At 38.9% G+C, this 21,336-nt stretch overlaps 1 protein-coding gene across 1 annotated transcript in view; it reads right to left on the bottom strand.

Moving 5' to 3' along the window:
• Window positions 1–7,120: 7,120 nt before the first annotated feature.
• Window positions 7,121–21,336, bottom strand: part of kcnk9 (potassium channel, subfamily K, member 9) — a 38,039-nt gene continuing 23,823 nt past the window's right edge. Inside the window, exon 2 of the mRNA XM_010873590.3 lies at window positions 7,121–8,363. Within this exon, the coding sequence (XP_010871892.2) occupies window positions 7,435–8,363 (929 nt within the window). The 3' untranslated portion in view covers window positions 7,121–7,434. The remainder of the gene's footprint in view (window positions 8,364–21,336) is intronic.

Below are 21,336 nucleotides of genomic sequence, written 5' to 3'. Positions count from 1 at the left end.
AGGAGTTTGTTTGTGCTTGAGCTTCAAATAAGATAAGGTTATTGGTAATAAATGCCTTGAATGAAGGAATTCATAAAAGCTTTTTGGAGTGAAATGTCATTTCTCCAGGTATGGTCAAGTTTTCAACTTAAAGGGACACTTCAGAGCTTTGGTATAATTTTAGCCTCTAGTTCTGAAAGTGTAGTGTGCATGAGACCAATCCTATTTCCCATTTTTTGTGTGATTTGTCATTCAGTCATGCGCTATGATGGTATATTTTCTTGGAATATGTTAACTTATTATTATTATGTTTTACATGTTTATAGATTGATTGTTCTTGTACCTTAGGAGAGCAGTCATGATACATTCCATTTGTCTGCACAGGCTACCCTGGATAATGTCGTAGGGTGAATTGTGAATACTGGCCTAGTGTTATAGTACTGGTACAGTAGTGTTACACTAGTGTTACATTTGTGTTGCTGTAGTTTCACAGTAGTGTAATAGTAATGTTACTCTAGTGTCATAGTAGTGATAGTCATTTTGTAGTCGTTATATTAATGTATATTAAATTAGTGTTACAGTAATGTTTTATAGGTATATGGTCTCGTGCTGTAGTTTTACAGTAGTCATCTTGTACTGTAATAGATGTACAGTAGTGTACAACCAGACAGACAAGAATAAGAAAGCTTAGGGTTTGGTGTGTGTGTGTGATAGAGGCTCATATTTTTTCATTCCAGTTGTTGAGGTCACGTGGCCAGGAATGTATCTCACCAAAACATGCACACACTGAAAAGAACACAGAAAAACATAAATAGTTTTTTACTCTCGACAAATTGTTCTTTCCCATTTATTTAAAAGAGAAAGCCCATACCTCTGCATGTACTGACATGGTTTTCCAAAACCTAGAAACAAAAATGTCCATGGGGTCAGTTTGGTCAATCGTTGACATTGTTGTCATTATTCCTATAGAGATACGTAGTATGCCTTTAGCGTTTTCAAAATTTTTAAATAAACATGGTACATGTAATTTGTTCATCAGGCCTAAAACATGTGTCTATTGAAATGACAAATTAGCAAACATGAAATTACAGACTTCTAAAGATTACAACGACCCAGAAGTGCAGTATGTCTCTATGGTTTGTCTCTCAAAAATGTGTCTTTTGATCAATCACATAGGCTCTGAAAAACATCTGAGGTGAAAAGATCTGATGTGATTGGTCAAAATACAAATCACTGACATAATGATCATCAGAATCGGGCTGCGTGTGTTAGCACAACCTTTGTCCCTATCATAGAACTTGGCGCTGTGGACATCTGAACAGACAGCTATTTATGTGGCACATGGACTACAATTACACACCAGGCCGACAGCCCAATTCTGATGTTTTTCCCACTAATTGGTCCGTATATCAATCAGTCATCTTTTTTCGGCAGATGTTTTCAGAGCCAATGTGATTGGTCAGAAGAACAGCAGTGGGGAAAAAAACTGAATATGGATGCCTTTTTAAACACAGTGTTGGAGATATAATTATGACTGTCATTAGGAGGACATGTCCCAATGGCTGCGTTTACAGAGTATAATATTTAAACTAATTGCCCTTTTGAAAAAAAAATATAATCAGCTCAAAAAACATCTGATGTGAAAAGATTGTATGTGATTCGTTGAAAACATTTTTGAATTGTGTTTCCCATCTCAGTGCATCCATTTGAGAAGTGCAGAACAGTTAACCAATTGAATCCAGACTAAATTCGCATCTTCCACTTCGTTCAGGTACTGTTTTTATTTCTGGCTGCACAGATTGGAGGAAAGAGGACAAATATATTACTCTATCAGTTCAGAATAAATGCACAAATAACCTGTTAAACTCTGATCTGATTATTTAAGGGACACATAATATTGTACAGTATTCTGTTAAAGAATGATTCAGTTCCTAAACCAAGTTTTACCAACAAGTACTTGCTGTTAGAAAGGTAGGAATTGTGATTCTGATAAAAGTGTCAAACAATGTGACTACTGCAGAGCTGAAACCCCTTTGTGTAATAACACTTTAAAGGCCATTCCTAAAATACAGTGTCAACAATTAATGTTAAAATAAAACTATGATAATGAAAAATCTGATTTTACCTAGTTCTCCAAACATGAAAAGGTTCCCAACAATGGCATGTTGAAATTACATGGTTAGAGAAAATGTTTAGAGGGCTTCCACCATTTTAATATAGTCAGTTTAGTGGGGCATCCAACATCCCTCCTGATGACCTGGTTGGTCATGTGATTAAAACAGTTACTGGGTCATCAAGATCAGAGAATATCCTGCAATTGCTTGCTACAAAATGGAAATGTACTCAGTTGCACTGTCCATACTGGATGTTATAATGGCGCTGAGGAGATTAGACCTGTTTCCATCTGAATGACTGTTAGTCACTGCACCTAAATGACTGAATGAATTTTCAAGATTGATGTCTTAATGACACTAGAAGTCCATACATTTCCAGTTATGGAGTGGATTTAACAGAAATAAGACACAAGGAGAGGAACCATCAAACGTACTGTATTTCCACATTTACGTTTTCTATTGAAATCGCATTTAGGATGCATTAGGGTTGTAATTTCAGCTTAAGTTGACCAGATGTCCGTTTTGATGGCCTGTCCCCAATTAGCTGCCCCTGTACCAAACCGTTCTCCTCTGGGGACCTTTTATGAGCCAGTTTAGTCAGTGCATGGTAATCACCACAATCAATGAACCACTGGGGACATCACCTTCCTCCAGGCCACCTGCCTGCTGAATAGCCTACCCTGGCTGACTACATGCTGGTACTCTGCCTTTAGAGAACAATTTTACTGTTTTACAATTTGACGTTAAATGGTACTTCAAAGTAAAAGGATTCTATGGGCCAAGAGAAACTGCCATTTATGGTTCAGTTTTCTTTAAACAGCCATCACAAGCTTCTAGGATCTTTTGCTTCCACTAGCAAATAATCAGTGGTAGTAATGAGGCACGTTTCTAAAGAAGTCTTCAAATCACCTGAAATCTAATTCATGTTACTTAAAGTTGATTTGATATTAAGGAAAAGCATGCTGACACTCCCTCTATTACTTCCATTAAGATTTATCTAGTGGTGGCTAATGTTAGCTGAAGTTTGTAATAGCTGTCTCTTGGCCCATGTAGACTGTCTGTATAGTTTCTACCTATTAAAAGCTGTCCAAGTCATTTACATGATACTAAAACATTCCCACACATTCAGTGAAATCGAAGCGGACTTCTGCCTTTTTAATAGGAATTTGAACAATTTAGTGGCATGTTTCAAACAGTTGCTGTTGAGCTCGGTTATGGTGACTGCCCTGGAATGCATATAAGGTGATGTAAATGGGAGAAGAAAATGCATCGTGTTACAATGACCATACGGGTATACATGCATAGTAAATGTTTTCACTTTTGGTGGCTTGAGCTACATTGCATACTGGGGGTGGGGGCAAGGTCCTTATGATTTTCAGCTGTAAGACTGAGTTGGATTTCCCCCAAAAACAAGGCTTATAGCATTCAGATAAAATGTCAGAGACCTCTGGCCAGACCTATTTCAGGGACCCAAATATACGCTCAGAGTTTAACAGGTTAAGGCTAATACCACATATCAGTAGCAATCAATGTATTTTGTATCATTCCAGACAATAATTTAATCTGTTTACTTTCTCAGCATTGAATATGGCAGCAAACCAGGGTAACCTTTATTGTTTCACTGTCTGTATCATGTAATCATTGTGAACCATCATGTTTGCATCAACTCACTAGGGTGTGATAAATCATTGAAATGTCTGTACTCATTCATAAAAACATGTTTTTAAAGAGATGTATTGATATAGTTCATGTTTGGGAATAAACCAGCAGTAATAATTCATATAAATGCCTCAAAAATTATTCGCAAACCTTCAAAATCCATGTCCATTTCTATTATCCACACTACTAAATGATAAAAGATAAGTTAAGCCAAATTGAAACAATAACTATACCTATTCATTTGACAAACAGAACCTTGAACAAATCTCACTAAATTACTCATTGGTGACAAAGTTTGACATTGTAAACCAACTGGATTGTGTCTCTGTGGATTGTTGAAAATAAATTTTAGCTTTGGTTTTGTATTTTTATGAAGCTTACATAAATCCTTAGATGGATACATTTTTCATAAGGATGTAAATTGTGCCTACAGGTTTAGAAACATTGACATTTTGTTTCTTAAAGGCACATGCTAAAATGTGTAAAAATGCTAATGCATCTGAGCTGTGGAAAGGCCGTTTTATTCCAAAGGATGAATACTTACAATATATGTACAGTACAGTAGATATAAAGTAATCTGTATATTTACATATTTATTTATATAGATGAAATGGAATGCATGCAGGGAGGAAGTGTTTTAGAACCTTCAATCTGAGGGTCATCTGAACTTTCTTAGATGTTAATGTTAAAATATGTTTATTGTAATTCTGTATGAAAAGACATACAGGTCCATTGGCAAATTAGTCAGTTCATCCTGCATGCCTAATATTAATACTACTTTAAAATGTCTTTCATTAAACTCAACTAGCTAATATTAGAGGTCATGAAAAATAATTGGCCGAGTTAATTGTCACATTTTGTGCATATCAAATTGTGCACATTTTCTGCTATTTTTATAATAATTTATATATCTGCTATATCTGGTAATAATCACTTTTAAACATCATACATTTTCTATCCATTAATTGCCATTTGGTTGTCATTGATTTTAGTTTTGGATAACAATTGTATACATATAAAATGCCTGTCATCATGTTTGTATGCTACAGGCATTTATACAGTGCACATACAAAGTTGAAATCCCCTTGAAATGTTTCAAAATGTTTTGTCAGTACCTCAGTTTTTTGCTTTTAAATTAGGATTTTCTTTCTACTTATCTATACACCATAATCCACACTTAAGGGGATTTTTAATTATTGTGAAATGAAATGACATATTAAAAATACAATAACACTGTATCTAGTAACTAAAATGTGTTAAGTGGATTAGTCCCCACCATCCTGTAATAGAAATCCTAAATTAGCACATGCTCCTTTTAAAATCACATACCAAGTTATGTGGCCAAGCATTATTTTTGGAGCAAAACCAACCCTGGATATCAACGAAAGTCCAGAAAACTCCATACTGTAAAGCCTGGTGATGGCAGCATCATGTTATGGGGATTTTTCTCATCAGGGACTAGAGCAGGGCTGGCCAACCCTGTTCCTGGAGAGCCACTGTCCTGTAGGTTTTCTCCTCAGCCTCATTTGTGACTAACCTGAGTCTGCTTTTCATCCAACTACTAATTAGAATCAGGTGTGCTTAATAAGAGTTGGAGAGAAAATCTACAGGACAGTCACTCTCCAGGAACAGGGTTGGCCAGCCCTGGACTAGAGGATAGAAAAGGAAGTGCAATGTGGAAAAGCAATGTGCAGAAAAGTCCTTGAGGAAAACCTGTTTCCCTCCCCAAGAAAGCTGAAACTGGAATGGAAGTTCACCATTCAGCATTACAATGACTAGAAAACATATAGCAAAAGCTACATTGGAGTGACCAAAGAATAAAATGGAAAATTGTGTGGCCTAGTCAGAGCCACAACCTAAATCCAATCAGAAGTATGGTATGACGTGAAGATTGCTGTCCATCACCATTTCCACAATTTGACAATGTTTGAACAGTTTTATAAAGACAAATATAGCCGAATCTAGATTTTCTAAGTTGGTACTAGAGACCCATCTCAACTGGCTCACAGCGGTAATTACTGCCAAAGGTACTATTACTAACTCGGGGGGTAGAGACTTTTCCAGCTATGATTTTTTTAACAAGGTTTTTATTTTCAATATGTAATTATATTCCACAATAGTAGAAATCCTGCTAAATGTTTTGAGTAGGACGTATAGATAAATCTTATTTCATTGCATAAACTCACTGAGGCACTGACATTACAAAATGTGTTATTTTTCTATGGATATTCTTAGAGGCACAGTAAAATATCTGGATTCTTGGATTACTCTTGAAATCAACATTAACATCCTTTCAGAATTGTTCAGTGAGACCCTGGCCTGCTCCTCTATGGCTCAATAGAGTGGAGATCTGCTGTGTGTGTGCACGTGTGTGTGCACGTGTGTGTGCACGTGTGTGTGCACGTGTGTGTGCACATGCGTGTGGGCACGCTTTGAAGAAAACCACACCCACCTAGTACAGGGAGCAATTTTGTTAGTAAGATGATGCATCTCAATATCCTTTTCCTGGAAAATGAGTATAATTTGAAAAATAAATTGATATGTTTTGTTTTGTTTGGCAGATGCATTTGCATTTCTGGGATTTTTTTTAATGTGATTTCATTCAGGGAGCAGAACCTAAAGAGGCTATCCATTCAAAACCTGAGAGCAAAGGTTATAAGTATTTTTTTCTGAATGAAAAAGTTAATGGAAAAGTGAATAAACTGTTTACAATAGGCCTATATATAATTAATGGAATTACTTTAAAGTGGCTACATAAATAAATAATCTTTTTAAATCATTCTTATGATTATTTGCTATAAAAAATTCAATTATTTTGCACGGTTATTATGATTTTTTTCCCCATTCGTCAATATGCATACCATTTTCACAAAGTACATGCACTTATCAACTTTTTCAAACTGGCAATTCTTAAATTCTTCACTTCTTACCACATCCTCTTATTTTACACAATCTGAAGTCCAGAAAGAAAACATCTACAGACAAAACATAATATTCAAAATATGCAGTAAAAAAAGTGTCTAATAAAATAATTATGGCACACTTATTTTGTGACATCTAATGCACATGCTAAGATTGGCAACAATATTTTGGCATGATAAAATGATTCTTGTTTTATAGATATAATTGCTTATAGAAAATAATACCTGATGTCGTAAGTCATTTCAAATTGTATCATCTCTGTCTGCAGTGAGGCAATGGAAAAAAGCACCTAACTGCAATCATTTTAAGTTAAGGTGAAACAGGCAAACTTGCTTTAAAAATTAACATTTCCACCTTACAATGCTATGTGTGCACCATATTTCTCAGATGGGTCAAATTTCTGGAAAAATAAGTATCCATGCTTCATGCTTTGAATCCCTCAGAACAAAAAAAAAACATTTAATGTCCAACAAGTTTTCAATTTCTTTCAGAAGCTCCTTCCTCTATCATCATTTCCCATGAATCACATCAATATATTAAATCTTTATACCAACTTAAAGAATCAAAACAAAAGTGCTAAAATGAGATTTGGTTAGGAGCAGCATTGGAGATGCATTGTACTTATATAAAAAGGAAAGCTAGGAGTTCTCTGTGTAGGTCAACTCAGTCTCATGATCCATGTGTTCCATTTCAACATTTCAGTATTCAGGCAAAACTTTGAAATGCAACATATAGCTCATCAGACTTTGCTGTGCTAGGCTCAGATAGATTTCCTTCTCTTCATGAGTCGGTGATTGTCTGTGAAGCTGTGGAGGCCTGGGGAGACAGAGCTGACTGGTGAGGGAAAGAAGCTGTTTTTTAGGGTGCTGGGAGAGATCTCCTCAATGCGATACGACACTGAGTGAAAGTACTGGTGGGGGTTCAACTGGGAACTGAAGGAGTTCTGGTGGGAGAAGGCACAGCCCATCCCTTCTCCCCCAATCCTCCCCCCACCTCCCATCCCTCCCCCACAGCTGCCGAACTCATTCGAGTGGTAATGCATGCACGAGCAGACGGACTGCAGGTCGGTGACCTCGGCTCGGTACTGGCCCTGCGTTTCCCTGCGCCTCCTTCCCGCAGCGGCTCCTCTCCCCAGCGTCTCCTCCTGAATGTGGATGATCATGCTGTTTCGGTTTCCCGCCAATGAGGTCCTCTCCTCGGCGTCCCGTCTCTCGTCCTCGCTGTTCATTGTCAGGAACCTCAGTACTACTAAGTTGAGGAAGGCCCCTATCACAGTCAGGCCCACCAGGATGTACATGAAGCTGAAGGCCACGTACAGGGGCCTCCGCTGCAGCGCCCTGTTCTTCTGCAGGGCCACAAAGTCCCCGAAGCCGATGGTAGTCAGTGTTATGAAGCAGTAGTAGTAGCTCTGGAAGAAACTCCACTCCTCGTAGTGGGAGAAGGCGGCCGCTCCGATGCACAGGGTCCCGATGCAGGAGAAGAAGCCCACCGTCACCATGTTCTCCATGGAGACGTCGGTGATGCGCATGCCGCAGCACTTCTTTATGCGCTTCAGGAGGGACTTGACGAAAGTGTTCATCCTCTCGCCCAGGCTCTGGAACATGACCAGGGTCAAGGGGATTCCCAGGACAGCGTAGAACATGCAGAAGGCCTTCCCAGCATCCGTCCCAGGAGCTGCATGACCATAACCTGAAGGGAGACAACGGACCAAAGTCACCAGGAGGGAATGGTACTGGCCATCACTATCAGGACAGAGCACACCGAGACAGTGACCAGGACATGACATTCATATAATTATTGGCACCACAGCCTGGCCGTTACCTGAAAAGGAGACAAAAAAACATCAGTCAATTCACTTCAGCTCGGTGACATCCTGTTTGGCAACTAAAGTAGTCCATTAATTTCCTCAGTTGACTGAATGGGAAATAACTCGTCCCCACCAGTTTTTGGATTTTGTCTTTCTTTTTTTATATCTAAATATGACCCATAAAAAGATCCCTCTGCCAAGAAGGCTACTGAAAAGTTGCTGAGCTTAGTAGACAGGGCTCCTGTTGCAAAAGAGCGCGGCACAGAAATGGGTCCATACCAGTCATTCATTCGATTACAGTCCAGAGATTATAAGGTTGTCCAATTAGTGGGGACTTTCGTCTCCAGTCCTGTGAGGTGCGGGGGAGTATGGGAAACGTAGGAGTTATTGGATGAGAAAAGCAGCATACAGGAGCCAATAAGGCTTTTAGGATAATGAGACTTTATCTTTCGGCCTGTATTTGCTGACACACTCTCTCTCTCTCACACACACACAACCCCACACACACACTCATTTTAAAAATCACTATCCTTGTGGGGACATTACCAGGTTACATATATTTTGAGAGTCCCAATTTCCATCTCAAGATGTTATATAGATAGTAATGCTACTGTATCAAGAAACTATCTTCTGATAAGCAACTGGGGCTGCTTAGTTTAGGGTTAGGTTAGGAATAATATTTAGGATAAGTGTTAAGGTTAGAGTAAGGATTAGGGTTAGTAGATAGTTACATTGTTATTGATAGTCAGTAGATAATCTGTAGAGCATCTACAGAAACACGTTTGGGACTCTCAAAATATAGTGTTACCCATTCCCATTTATAAAACACATTTTCCTAACACTTGCCTAAACCAACACTAAACCCCTAACATAATGGTCATTCCAACATTAACCAATTGGAATTTGGTAATCTAATCCCTCTGCAAAATATTTTCTTGCTTGTGGAAAAACACGTTCCATCTTTTAATTTTATTGTTGGGATTTTCTTCAGTCCCCACCAGGTTAATAAAACGTGGACAAATACATTGGATGTACCCAATGCAATCAGTAAATAACTAATCATAGTTATTGTTCATTTCACTTGATGTTGGTGTAGGCTATACATGCTTTGTTATATTTTACAGTAGGCTATTCGTGATTTGTTATCCATGACAGTATATGAATGGTGTTAAACATAAATCATATGCTGCAAATAGTTGTGACATTTCTGACTGAAATCCTGTATGTTCAGTACAGACCTAACTCACAACAGCCTGACTGCAGCCAAATACATAATGATATTGAGAATTACCATTTAGCAGACCCTTTAATCCAAATCTGAATACTAAATGTGCATTTGTTTTATGTATGCAGCAGGAATCCAACAACTATACTCTGTTGTTACATGCACTGTGCTGTATCAGCTGAGCCAGACAGAAACACACCAGTGATCAGTCTTATCCATGGATACAGAAACACACCAGTGACCAGTATTATCCATGGATACAGAAACACACCAGTGACCAGTATTATCCATGGATACAGAAACCCATCACTGACCAGTGTTATTCATGGACACAGAAACACATCACTGACCAGTCTTATCCATGGACACAGAAACACATCACTGACCAGTATTATCCATGGACACAAACACATCACTGACCAGTATTATCCATGGACACAAACACATCACTGACCAGTATTATCCATGGACACAAACACATCACTGACCAGTATTATCCATGGACACAAACACATCACTGACCAGTATTATCCATGGATACAGAAACAAATCACTGACCAGTATTATCCATGGATACAGAAACACATCACTGACCAGTATTATCCATGGACACAAACACATCACTGACCAGTCTTATCCATGGACACAGAAACACACCAGTGACCAGTGCAGAGCTGTGTGACTCCTTTGCACAGACCCATTGAAACCTGAACTACGTAGTTCATTGGCCTTTTTGTTTCTTTTCTATTGATTTCATGTATTCCCTTATGGGTTTCCACCCACTCAAGCACGTGAGGATGGGTTCTTTTTATAGACTCAGGACTCGATCAATCTGCCTTCAACAAGCCGTGAATTGGATTTTATGTGCATATAAATGTGCTCCAGTGACCCAATATGATGTACACGTGTAAGTCCCGTTTTAAACCTCTGCATGAAAATCAAAGATGGACAATGGGTCAACAGTGGATCAGAACGCATAAATGACCTCCTGCAGCTTCTCTGGACTAGACTGAGGGGGTAGTACATAAGAGGACACAGTTCAAAAGGTTGCCATTCATTTTGTCTTGATTAGAAAACAAACCCTAGGCAAAAAATGGTTTGAAGATCTGCATTATGATCTATAGTACCTAATCTTAGGAGTCAGTATCGCCTTCCTCAACATAAGTAACCAAATATGATAATGTAACAATGGCCCTCTGTGCAAACTTGATTTTCCCCTTTCATTCAAATAGAAGTTTGCAATGTCTGCAGTAAAATGCTTCCTGTTGTTCAATTTCAGTCTATCACTTCAATGTAAAATAATGCTGTCCCACTCTTGCAGAACTACTTTAATGTATTTGCACACCTTTCAGCATGAAATACTAATATCAGGTCTTGCAACAGTCGGTCCATTGACTATGCCATTCCAAAACTTGTATTGCTTTTCAGCCATTCTGATGTAGACTTGCTTGTGTGCCTGGATTATTGCCTTGCTTCAAGACCCCGGTGCGCTTTAGATTCAACTCACTGGCGGATTGCCTGACATTTTCTTTCTAGAATTCTCTGATGCAAAGCAGAATTTATGGTTACTTCAACCAAGACAATTCTTCCAAGTTTTAACACAGCAAAGCATTCCCAAAACCTCATCCTACCACCCCCATTTTTGACCTTTTGATTTTTGTTCAATACTGCGAAGTGCCGTGCTTGGGTATTCGCCGGACGTAACCGACCCATATCGTTCCAAAAGTCTGCGTCGTTGAAACATCTGGAAGAACTTGTCAACTCGTCAAGACTTGAGGAAAAATATCCGACAGATAGATTAGTAAAAATTGGAGCTATTTGGTCCTGTCATGTCTCGTGAAAACTAAACAATGCATTCCACCGCATTAACACCATATGAAACGTCAAGCTTCATTGTGGAAGTGTGGTGTTTTGGGACTCCTTTGCTGTCTAGGTACCTGGAACACTTGTCATCTCCGGCATACATACGTTTCCCCTCAGAAGAAAGGACATTGGAAGTGATTATCATCTGATTATCATTGCTTTTGGACCTGTGTCACCCCGTGATACAATGGATCGTCACTAGAGTAGTCACTTGAGTCACTTAAGAAGTAACTTAAGGGTTGTGGAAGAAGTGCATGTAACTGTTAAAAGACAACGAGACTTTCAGTTTTATTCCAACCCACTGTAGTTTCAGTTTAACCTTCTTCAAAACTAACTGGCTGCTGGCACAGTAGAATGATTACAACTGAAGGCAGACTGCCTGGGATGTAATGAGAAATCACTGGAATTTAAGTGATTGGGAATTGCTCAGCAACTACCCTCTCTGTAACTTTTAGATGGCTGATGGGTTATTAACATCGTCATACTCATCTCTGTGTTCATCTCTGGTCTCTGTTTTTAATCAAGTTGGGTGAGATAACACCCTCTAAGTGATTAAACTGCGAAGTGGATTTTCAGAAACCAAACTGAGATCCATAACCAACACAAGTTTTTTGGACATCGTACAGAGGGACAAGCTGTTCATAAGAATCTTTATGAGGATATTCGTAAGGGCGTTCCTTCATAAAATGTCATTTTAACATCAAAGACAATAGCTACATCGGATTGTGTGTTTAATAAAAAGGTGAAACACCACTGTTTCACCTTACAGCTTTGACATCTTAAAGCAGAAAACAGATGCCTGTTACCTCTTAGAAATTAATACACATTTTAGGAGCTCACATTTTTTCCCGGTGAGCGATCAGGTAGTAACTAATTACATCTCCACACAGACATGATTAGATAAATCATATCTTTTATGTACATGACTGTGCTGAGAAGTATCTCAACAGCGTGTCTCTATTGTGTATCATGGAGACAAGGTTGCTCAGAGTATAAATACAGTCAGAGATGCTCTTATGTAAACAAGACATTAAAGCTGTCCTGGTCTCTCAGCTGGATGACAGGAGTGTATTAGATATTGATTATGTCTTCTTTGCCCCTTCAGAAACTGTGTGTGTGTGCGCATTTCTTGTGTGTCCCTTTGGAAACTGGCGGTGTATGTTACTGGTTACCCATTGTCCACAGCCTGAATATCTGCTGTCAAACATCACCTCTAAGGCAGAGAAGTTGAATCTGAGAGATGTCTGAAAGTATCTTGAGTGAGTGAGTGAGTGACTTGAAAACCTGCCAACTAGGGTACAGATTAGAGTGTATAGGGTTTGGGGGTTTATGATGTCTTTGCTGATGGTAGAATTGTATATTGATTAAAAAAACAATTACAGTTTAGTGTCCAGGTGGTAGCACTCTTGTTGTTTTCCAAACCTCCGATATTGCTCACTTTCAGTAGGATTTACTTTCAAATATCTGGCGTTACGAGGAGATTTACCCCATCACCTTGCAAGCTCTGCTCCTGCCAGGGCTTATTCATAACCTTTAGATGGAGTGCTTTTATTAACATTATCATCATCCTCATCATCCCTGTGTTCATCTCCGGGCTCTGTTTTTAATCAAGTTGGGTGAGATAACACCCTCTAAGTGATTGAACTGGAAATGGATTTTCAGAAGGAAAAAAAAACTGTGACTCAAAACTGATGCAAGTTGTTGGGACAAACCAGTCGAGGTACTAGTTGTTTGTGAGGATGTTCTTTAGCTACTTTGCTTCATAACATTGAATTTTGCAGACAGTAGCTGGCTAGTGAAATGGATTCATAGCCTTATTTCTGTTGATTGCGAAACCTCTCTGACTGGGTTCTTACAGTGTTGACATTATGTACACATTCTAGCTGCAGTTAACCCTTCCGCATTAAACAGGCAAATTCATAGGATTTTTAGTGGTTCACATTATTCCTGGCAAGTTATCAGGTGGTAATTAATTATATCTGCCGAAAGACATGATGATGACGATGATTGGATAGAGCATATCTTTTATGTAGCACTTCATGACGGTGCTGAGAAGTGTCTCGACAGCGTGTCTGGTCTATTGTGTATCATGGAGACGAGGTTGCTCACAGAGTACAAAGACAGTCAGAGATGCTCTTATGTAAACTAACCCATTAAAGCTGTCCTGGTCTCTCAGTTGGATGACAGGAGTGTATTAGATGTGGTTTCAATACTGTCAGTGCCGACTAATGTTCCATTCAGGAAGCCTGGAACCGCTGCAGTCCACCAGTTTCATACCTCAAGGATTTTATCATTCGGCTCTGCAGAAAAGAACTGAACCTTTTTTTTTTTTTTTTTAATGTATATCTAACCACTGTGACATCAGCTCATCACTGATGCAGTAGAGGTTACCTGTGTGGCTTTTGGAGGACAGGTGCGGGGACAATAGTGGTGGGACATAGAGTACGTGTGGTTAAGGGACACTGTGTGCATGCTTCTAGTCCTGCTTGCTGCGCTCCAGCCAGGCTGTGGCATCTGACAGCCCATCTCATGTCGTCTGCATTCAGCCTCTCGGAGAGAGAAGGGATATGGCCCGAGACACACAATGTAGATGAGCCGACGGCTGCTCGCTAACAGACAGTATGAATCTTTCACTAAGACGTTAAGGACTCCAGAACTGCTGTCACCAATGTCCCTGTGCCGCTTAAACCATAATTGGGGGAAAGGTTTGACATGTAGCAACTTACTTCCACGGTTCTACAGTGGAAAGCATAATACTGCTTTTCTAGTTTCACGTGGCATTTTTACTAATATTGTAGTTGAATGATAAAATGAAACCATGCTGTTAATCCTTTATTTTCCTATATATTAAGTGGAGTACACTAATACCCCATTTATAACCCGCACCATGTATAAAGCACACCATTCATTTTATAGCTTTGTGCAGGGTCCATCACCAGCTTTTTTTTCTCACTTGCCCTAAGGGCCGGTTGGTCTGAAATCTACTGGCCAGGACTGTATTTTTACTGGCCAAAACTGATTTAAAAAATATATATATACATAATTGTATTTTACAGATATATAGTAAAGAAATATCATATCATCAAAATATTGATTTATACCACTGATTTGCATGTGATATGAGACGAGAGCTGATAGAAGTAATTGCTGTTAACATAAATATGACACAGCGCACATCATTACTTTTTAATAAATGGTTATCAAAATATTAGCTACTATAAATATCATTATAATTTTTTCATGAAGATGCTTTCTTATTTGATGTGACATAAAAGCATGAAAAACATTTTTGTTATTATATTTATGGTAACATTAATATGGCGTAATACAGTCCTTGCGCTAGCTGGTTAACTGGCTTGTTGTGTGTCACTGCTGGCAAGGGCTTAGACAGGCGTAGTTAACACGAGACTTACTGTTGACCAGCCATGTCCGTATGGTTTCTCTATCCATATTCAACGGACTATGTCATGGACGTAGTCTGTGAATGGTTTCTTCCTCTTCACAACATGATAGGCGGTCGTAATTCGTTTTTCAATTTGGCTACGCGCCAACTCATTCATTCGGCGCAGGCATGCGTTCCTTGTTGCAGCCGTAGGGTTGTCCACACACCGTTTGGCCGCAATACACGCGACATGCTGCAGAGAAGCGCCACAGACGCATTTTAATGCAAGAACAAGCGTAAATCGAAGTGTGACAAAGATGAAAAGGAAAGGTTTTAATACGATACTATGAATGTAAGTGGGGAAATTGAGCTGTGACTGTCTTTGTCTACTGGCCTGACGTTATGCCTTACTGGCCCCAGGCCAGCAGGCCGTCTTTTATGTTGAACCCTGTTTGTGTGTATGCAAAACCGAATATTAACAGCAGCCATATATAAACTGCACTTGCCCTGAGGATTATGACTCTGTGCAAAAGTTGTGGTAAATTGGAAATGATGGTATACCGTAAAATATCTTCTAATTCTGCAGTGGTGTACACAGCAGACAGATTGCTGCATTTCTGTGTTGGGACTGTGCAAGGGCTTATCCCCACAAAGAGAGTACAACCTAACAAAGGTTACATTTAGGCATAAAGGTTAGGTTATTAAGGTTATGGTAAGATTGAGATTAGGGCTAGAGTTAGGGTGTGAGTTAGATTTATGTTTAGAGTTGGGAATAGGGCAGTGTAGACAATCATTTAGGTTAGGTGTAAGAAAAAAAGAACAATTGGGGACATTGGGGATTTATGTTTAGTTTTACACATTAGGGCTAGGTTACATTTAGACATAAAAGTTGTTGATGTTAAGGGTTAGGTTTTGTTTTAGTGAGTGGGGAACATGAATCTCTGGGTTTGGGTCTCACAAGAATAGGAAGACTGTGTGTGTGCGTGTGAGTGTGCGGGCGTGCATGCGTGCGCCTGCATTTGTGAGTTTGAGTGTTTATTGATGTGATTCCCTTGACAGTACAATTTCTGAACTCCCCTGAGTGTTTTTACTTAGCAGCTGAGCGTGGTACAAGATGTTTATCCAAATCAATGCACACTGTGTTCAACTCATCAGCTCAAAGCATTTGATACCTGTTTGATTTCAGCAGTATTATCCAATTTTAACATCATGGAACTAATCTTTTACTTCAAATTTTTTAAGGATGCAATCTTGGATTTCAAGAAAATCCAATTTGTAACATATTGCATAAAAGGAGACCAATAATGTTTAAACCACGCTATAGATTATAAACATTACAAAAACAGATGCTTTTTGTTAATTTATTATTAAAAGCTTGATTCTGAATATAGAAAAAACAGGCATCCATGAGCTAGTACTGGGTTTAACAGCCTTTGCCAAGATAACTGACAACAATGCTTCTTGTAGCCATAATGAGCTTGCGGCACCTTTCTACTGGAAGTTCAACCCATTTTTCCGGCAAAAACGGCTCATGTTCTTTCATGTTTGAGTGTGTTTCCTGTCATAAATACTCTCTCCAGATCTTGCCATAGGTTAAGGATTTGAGGCCTGCACTCTTCTAGGTTCCTTAGCTGCTCTGTTGTCTTTTCTTGAAGCGTTCTGGGGAGATGGATTTGACAGTGTTTGGACATTGGGTTAATCATTACTCTCTGAAACACCTTGATGACCTGCTGATTTCATGATGTCTCAAACACATTTTAGGCCCCAAGCAACAGAGGTAGTTTCTTTTAACACTTCATTGTTTGTTGATGAACTTAGAAATGCTGCTGAAGGAGATATACGGTTAGGTCCGGAAATATTTGGACACTGACACAATTTTCATAATTTTGGATCTGTACGCCACCACAATGGATTTGAAATGAAAAAACCGAGATGCAGTTGCAGACTTTCAGATTCAGTTCAAGGTGTTGAACATACAATATTGTATGAAATGTTTAGGAATTGCAACCATTTTCATACACAGGCCCCTTATTTCAGGGGCTCAAATGTAATTGGACAAATTAACACAATCATAAATAAAATATAAATGTTTAATACTTAGTCGAGAATCCTTTGCAGGCAATGATTGCTTGAAGTCTGGAATCACCAACGCATGCCCATGGCATCACACTGCCTCCACCATGTTTTACAGAAGATATGATATGCTTTGGATCATGAGCCTTTCCAAGTCTTCTCCATACTTTTTTCTTCCCATCGTTCCAGTACAGATTTAACTTAGTTTCATCTGTCCAAAGAATGCTGTTCCAGAACTGGGCTGGCTTTTATAGATGTTTTTTTGGCAAAGTCTATTCTGGCCTTTCTATTCTTGAGGCTTATGAATGGTTTGCACCTTGTTGTGAACACTCTGTATTTGCTCTTGTGAAGTCTTCTCTTTATGGTGGACTTGGTTAATGATATGCCTACCTCCTGGAGAGTGTTCCTCACTTGGCTGGAAATTGTGAAGGGGTTTTTCTTTACCATGGATCATCCACCACTGTTGTCTTCTGTGGATGTCCAAGCCTTTTTGTGTTGCAGAGCTCATCAGTGCGTTCTTTTTTCTTAAGATGTACCAAACTATTGATTTGGCCACTCCTAATGTACCTGCTATCTCTCTGATGGATTTTTCTTTTTTTTGCAGCCTAAGGATGGCCTGTTTCAATTGCCTTGAGAGCTCCTTTTTCCGCAGGTTGTAGGTTCACAGCAACAGCTTCCAAATGTGAATGCTGCACCTGGAATCAACTCTAGACCTGCCTATTTGATGAAGAGATATCCTCAAATTAAAGCTGAGAGACTGCACTTTAAGCCCATATTCATTATTTCCCAGTAACTGTAACAGCCAAGATAACAAACTTGTGTCAGTGTCCAATTATTTCTGGACCTAACTGTAAGAAAGCTTCTGTAAAACCAACCTGAGCCAGCTTAAATACTTGAGAGGAATGTCACAAAGATTAGCTTACTTCTCACCAAAAGAAGCATATCAACCACTAAAAGCAAAACACAATAAGACACAATAAAACACTCATAAGAAACAATCACGTTGTTCATTGAATAAAACTAACCTCCCTCTGATGGCCTTAGAGTTTGCAGTCACTGAGACCTTGTCTGCTAGCTTGTACTTCTGTATGGTAGGTTCATGCCGGACCACTTTGTAAACCAAAACATCTATCTATTAGATTTCAGCAGGCCAGCTTAATTTCTGACACAGTCCAGTGTTGAAAGTGCTGTATGTCATAACCTAATAAACTGTTTTAGATCAATATAGTGGCATTGTCATTTTTGAAGACAATGTCATCTTACTGTAGATTAAAACTGGAAATGTGACTGAATATAATGTTTTCTTTAATAAATGGACCAATTCCTATAAAGGAAACCCTTTTTAATTATTGTCTTATTAACTTACTACTCAACATGCTTTTTGAAAGAAAGCCATTTGTCCAGGCGCCTAGATACAGTATTTATAAGCATGGAAATGATCAATGGGTCTCCCTCCGATGCATAAATCATCAGATACATTTTTATGCGATTTGGAAAATAATAGAATACTCTGTTCTACGTACACAAAGTGACAATTTCAAGTTTAAAGACATGGCAAGTATTATCAAGAACCGTCATTGTTGTGTTTTTAAAAGGGTAATCTAACTACTTGAGTAGTGGCTTAAACTGGTGTATTTTAGCTTTTCTAGGATTTTAAACTGGCTCACATTATTCCAGTGTCATGGAGATGAATCGCTGCAAGCCATAGTATCATAATGAAGGCCAAGACAGGCAGACTGCAGGATAGGAGGTGGAGCACAGACAGACTGCCGAGACATGCAGAACACCTTATGCACCTCTCTCTGATGACCTGTCACCAGCTGCCACTCTGACAGGAGCAAACTAACTGGGAGCTAACTGGCTAAGTTCCAGAACAGCATGTGTTCAGAGACACTCCTGACTCTGGCTGGCTCCATGATGATGTAATGGCCCAGACTTCAGGATCCGTAAATGTATTTATAGACCGTCACTAAATGTTTGCAAGTGGAGAGGAATGCCAATGGAGCTGATTTACAGGATGTATGCATCATACATGAAATATTCCTATTGCAAATTAGTATCAGTAGCACTTGCTTGACATCCCTGTTGCCGAGTACGGGAACAAAGAACAGCCTAACGGCCCAGCGACAGTCAAGCCTACACTTCAGCTGTATGTTTGGGACAGAATGTTATTCGCAAACATGCAGCAACTGTCTTCAAAGGCAACTTATGTTCCCTGTTGGCCTTTATCAAAGTATAACAAAAAAAGACAAATAAATGGTACAGCACAGGTTAAAATATTAAATGATTTAGCATAGAATACTGATAAACAATTTTTATATACTACACAGTGTAGGATATGAAGCAACAATTTTCTCTGAATACTTTGTGTGGTCTAGTGTATTCTAATGCTTTGTGAGGAAGAAAGCCTATGCTTCAAGGTTTTTGTTTTGTGGATAAATATAGTGTCTTTCTGATGAAAGGAGAAGAAATAGCTTTTATGCATTGTTCATCTCAGCTTACACAACTTCCCACAGACACAAGTTTGCTTTTATCATTTTGCTCATGATAGAGCTACCCACACACACACAAACATACACACACACACTCGTACTGATACCATTATAAAGGGGTGCCCATGTGCGCTCACACCCGCAGACAGATAGTAGACTGTTTAGATATTTATGTATAGCTGCTGTTCTGACACCTAATTTGATTACATCGGTGTCAATCTACATTATCAGATATTTTTTTAGCTTCACCCTTTTCACCTCTCAGCCTCATGTCTCATGTGAGACAAACAATGATCTCATTCGCAATGACAGTGTGAGCTTTTGTATTAAAGCACTGAGCAAAAGGACATGTGCCTTATACTTCCTTAAACAACAAGGCATAACGTAACAAAAAAAGTCTCAAAGATTTCATTGTTTTGTTTTAAATGTTCTTTCACTTATTTGTACCCATGCTGGGAGCAGCAGGCTTTTGAATATTTCCAGAGACATGCTTTGTTTCAGTATTTCTCATGTTGCCAGCCTGCTTCTCTTACTCCTTGATCAAACTGCCCACAGTTCTGCATGTGCCATCATGCCCAATTTCTATTTGTCTGCTGAAATGCCATCCAAAATGTACAGAAGGCCTAGTGAAACAATGTTCAAAACCTGGCCTTCATCAGCCAATAAGGAAGGCGTGAGAAGTTCCGAACATGTTAGACATTGGCTTAGTCTAACTTATCTTAGGGCAGCACCAGCCTAAAAAGTTAGCCTAAAGGTACAGAAACTGCCTTATTTAAGTGACAGTATTCTAGCTGAATATTTTCCATTTTGTGTATGTTTTGACTCAAATTTAAATCGGGCAAATGTCAGCACATACCTGACAGTACACAATAAATTCTGTCTGTTTTTCATATTCAAATGTAATTTGTTTGTATCTTAGCAGACTGTATGTTTCTGTACAGTTCAAAATTTGTCATGCTGATGCTGTAAGCAGTTGAAGACAAGTGAACCGGTTTCATTGGCAGGCATACAGGCCCAAAATATTACATCCTATCCATTGTATTTCACAGATTTGGTGGTATGTCCGTTCCCTTTTTCTCCACATTTTCCACTTTCCATCACTCTGGTACATGCTAATCTTTGTCTCATCTGTCCAAAATATATTTTTTCAAGAAACCTGCATGTTCTTTAAGGTACTTTCTAGGCTATCCTGTTTTTGAGGCAAACTAGTGCTTTAGCAACCTGCAGTCCAGCCTCTTTAGTTTGGCTGGTGAAGTGTTCTGCAGATGGTAGTGGCTGACAAACTCACGCCTACCTCCTGAAGAGTGTTTCTGGTGTGGCAAAGATTTTTATTTTCATTACGGTGAGCATTATTTGGCTCACCACACTTGTTTTCTTGTTAATGTACCAAACAGTTTTTATTCTTAGCACACCTAATGTTCTGGCAATGTCTATGATCTATTTATTCAAAATTTCCAGTCTAATGATGGCTTGCTGTACTGGCATTGACATTGTTTTTGCTACTTATGTAGAGCGACAACGGCAACAGACTATGAATGCAAATGCCACACCTAGCATCACCTCTAGACCTTTTGTTAGCTCTCTTGTGCATAATATAATGCAATGGCAGTCACTGGGCCAAGAAACAGCTAAGCATCCCATTGTCTATATGGTTTATGGATGTAAAAACACTCAAATTAAAGTTGTCACTCTGTCTAACCTATGTGTTGATGTTCAGGCATTTTTCACTGTCTAAATAATCAAAGACTGCACTGTGTGTTATTTGTCAATCTATAGTCCAAATAAAAATTTTCTTTACTGAGCCAAATATTATTTTGAGG

This window comes from Esox lucius, chromosome 10, assembly GCF_011004845.1.
Source record: "Esox lucius isolate fEsoLuc1 chromosome 10, fEsoLuc1.pri, whole genome shotgun sequence".
NCBI classification, from domain to species: Eukaryota; Metazoa; Chordata; class Actinopteri; order Esociformes; family Esocidae; genus Esox; species Esox lucius.
This window is presented reverse-complemented; position numbering and strand designations above follow the sequence as displayed.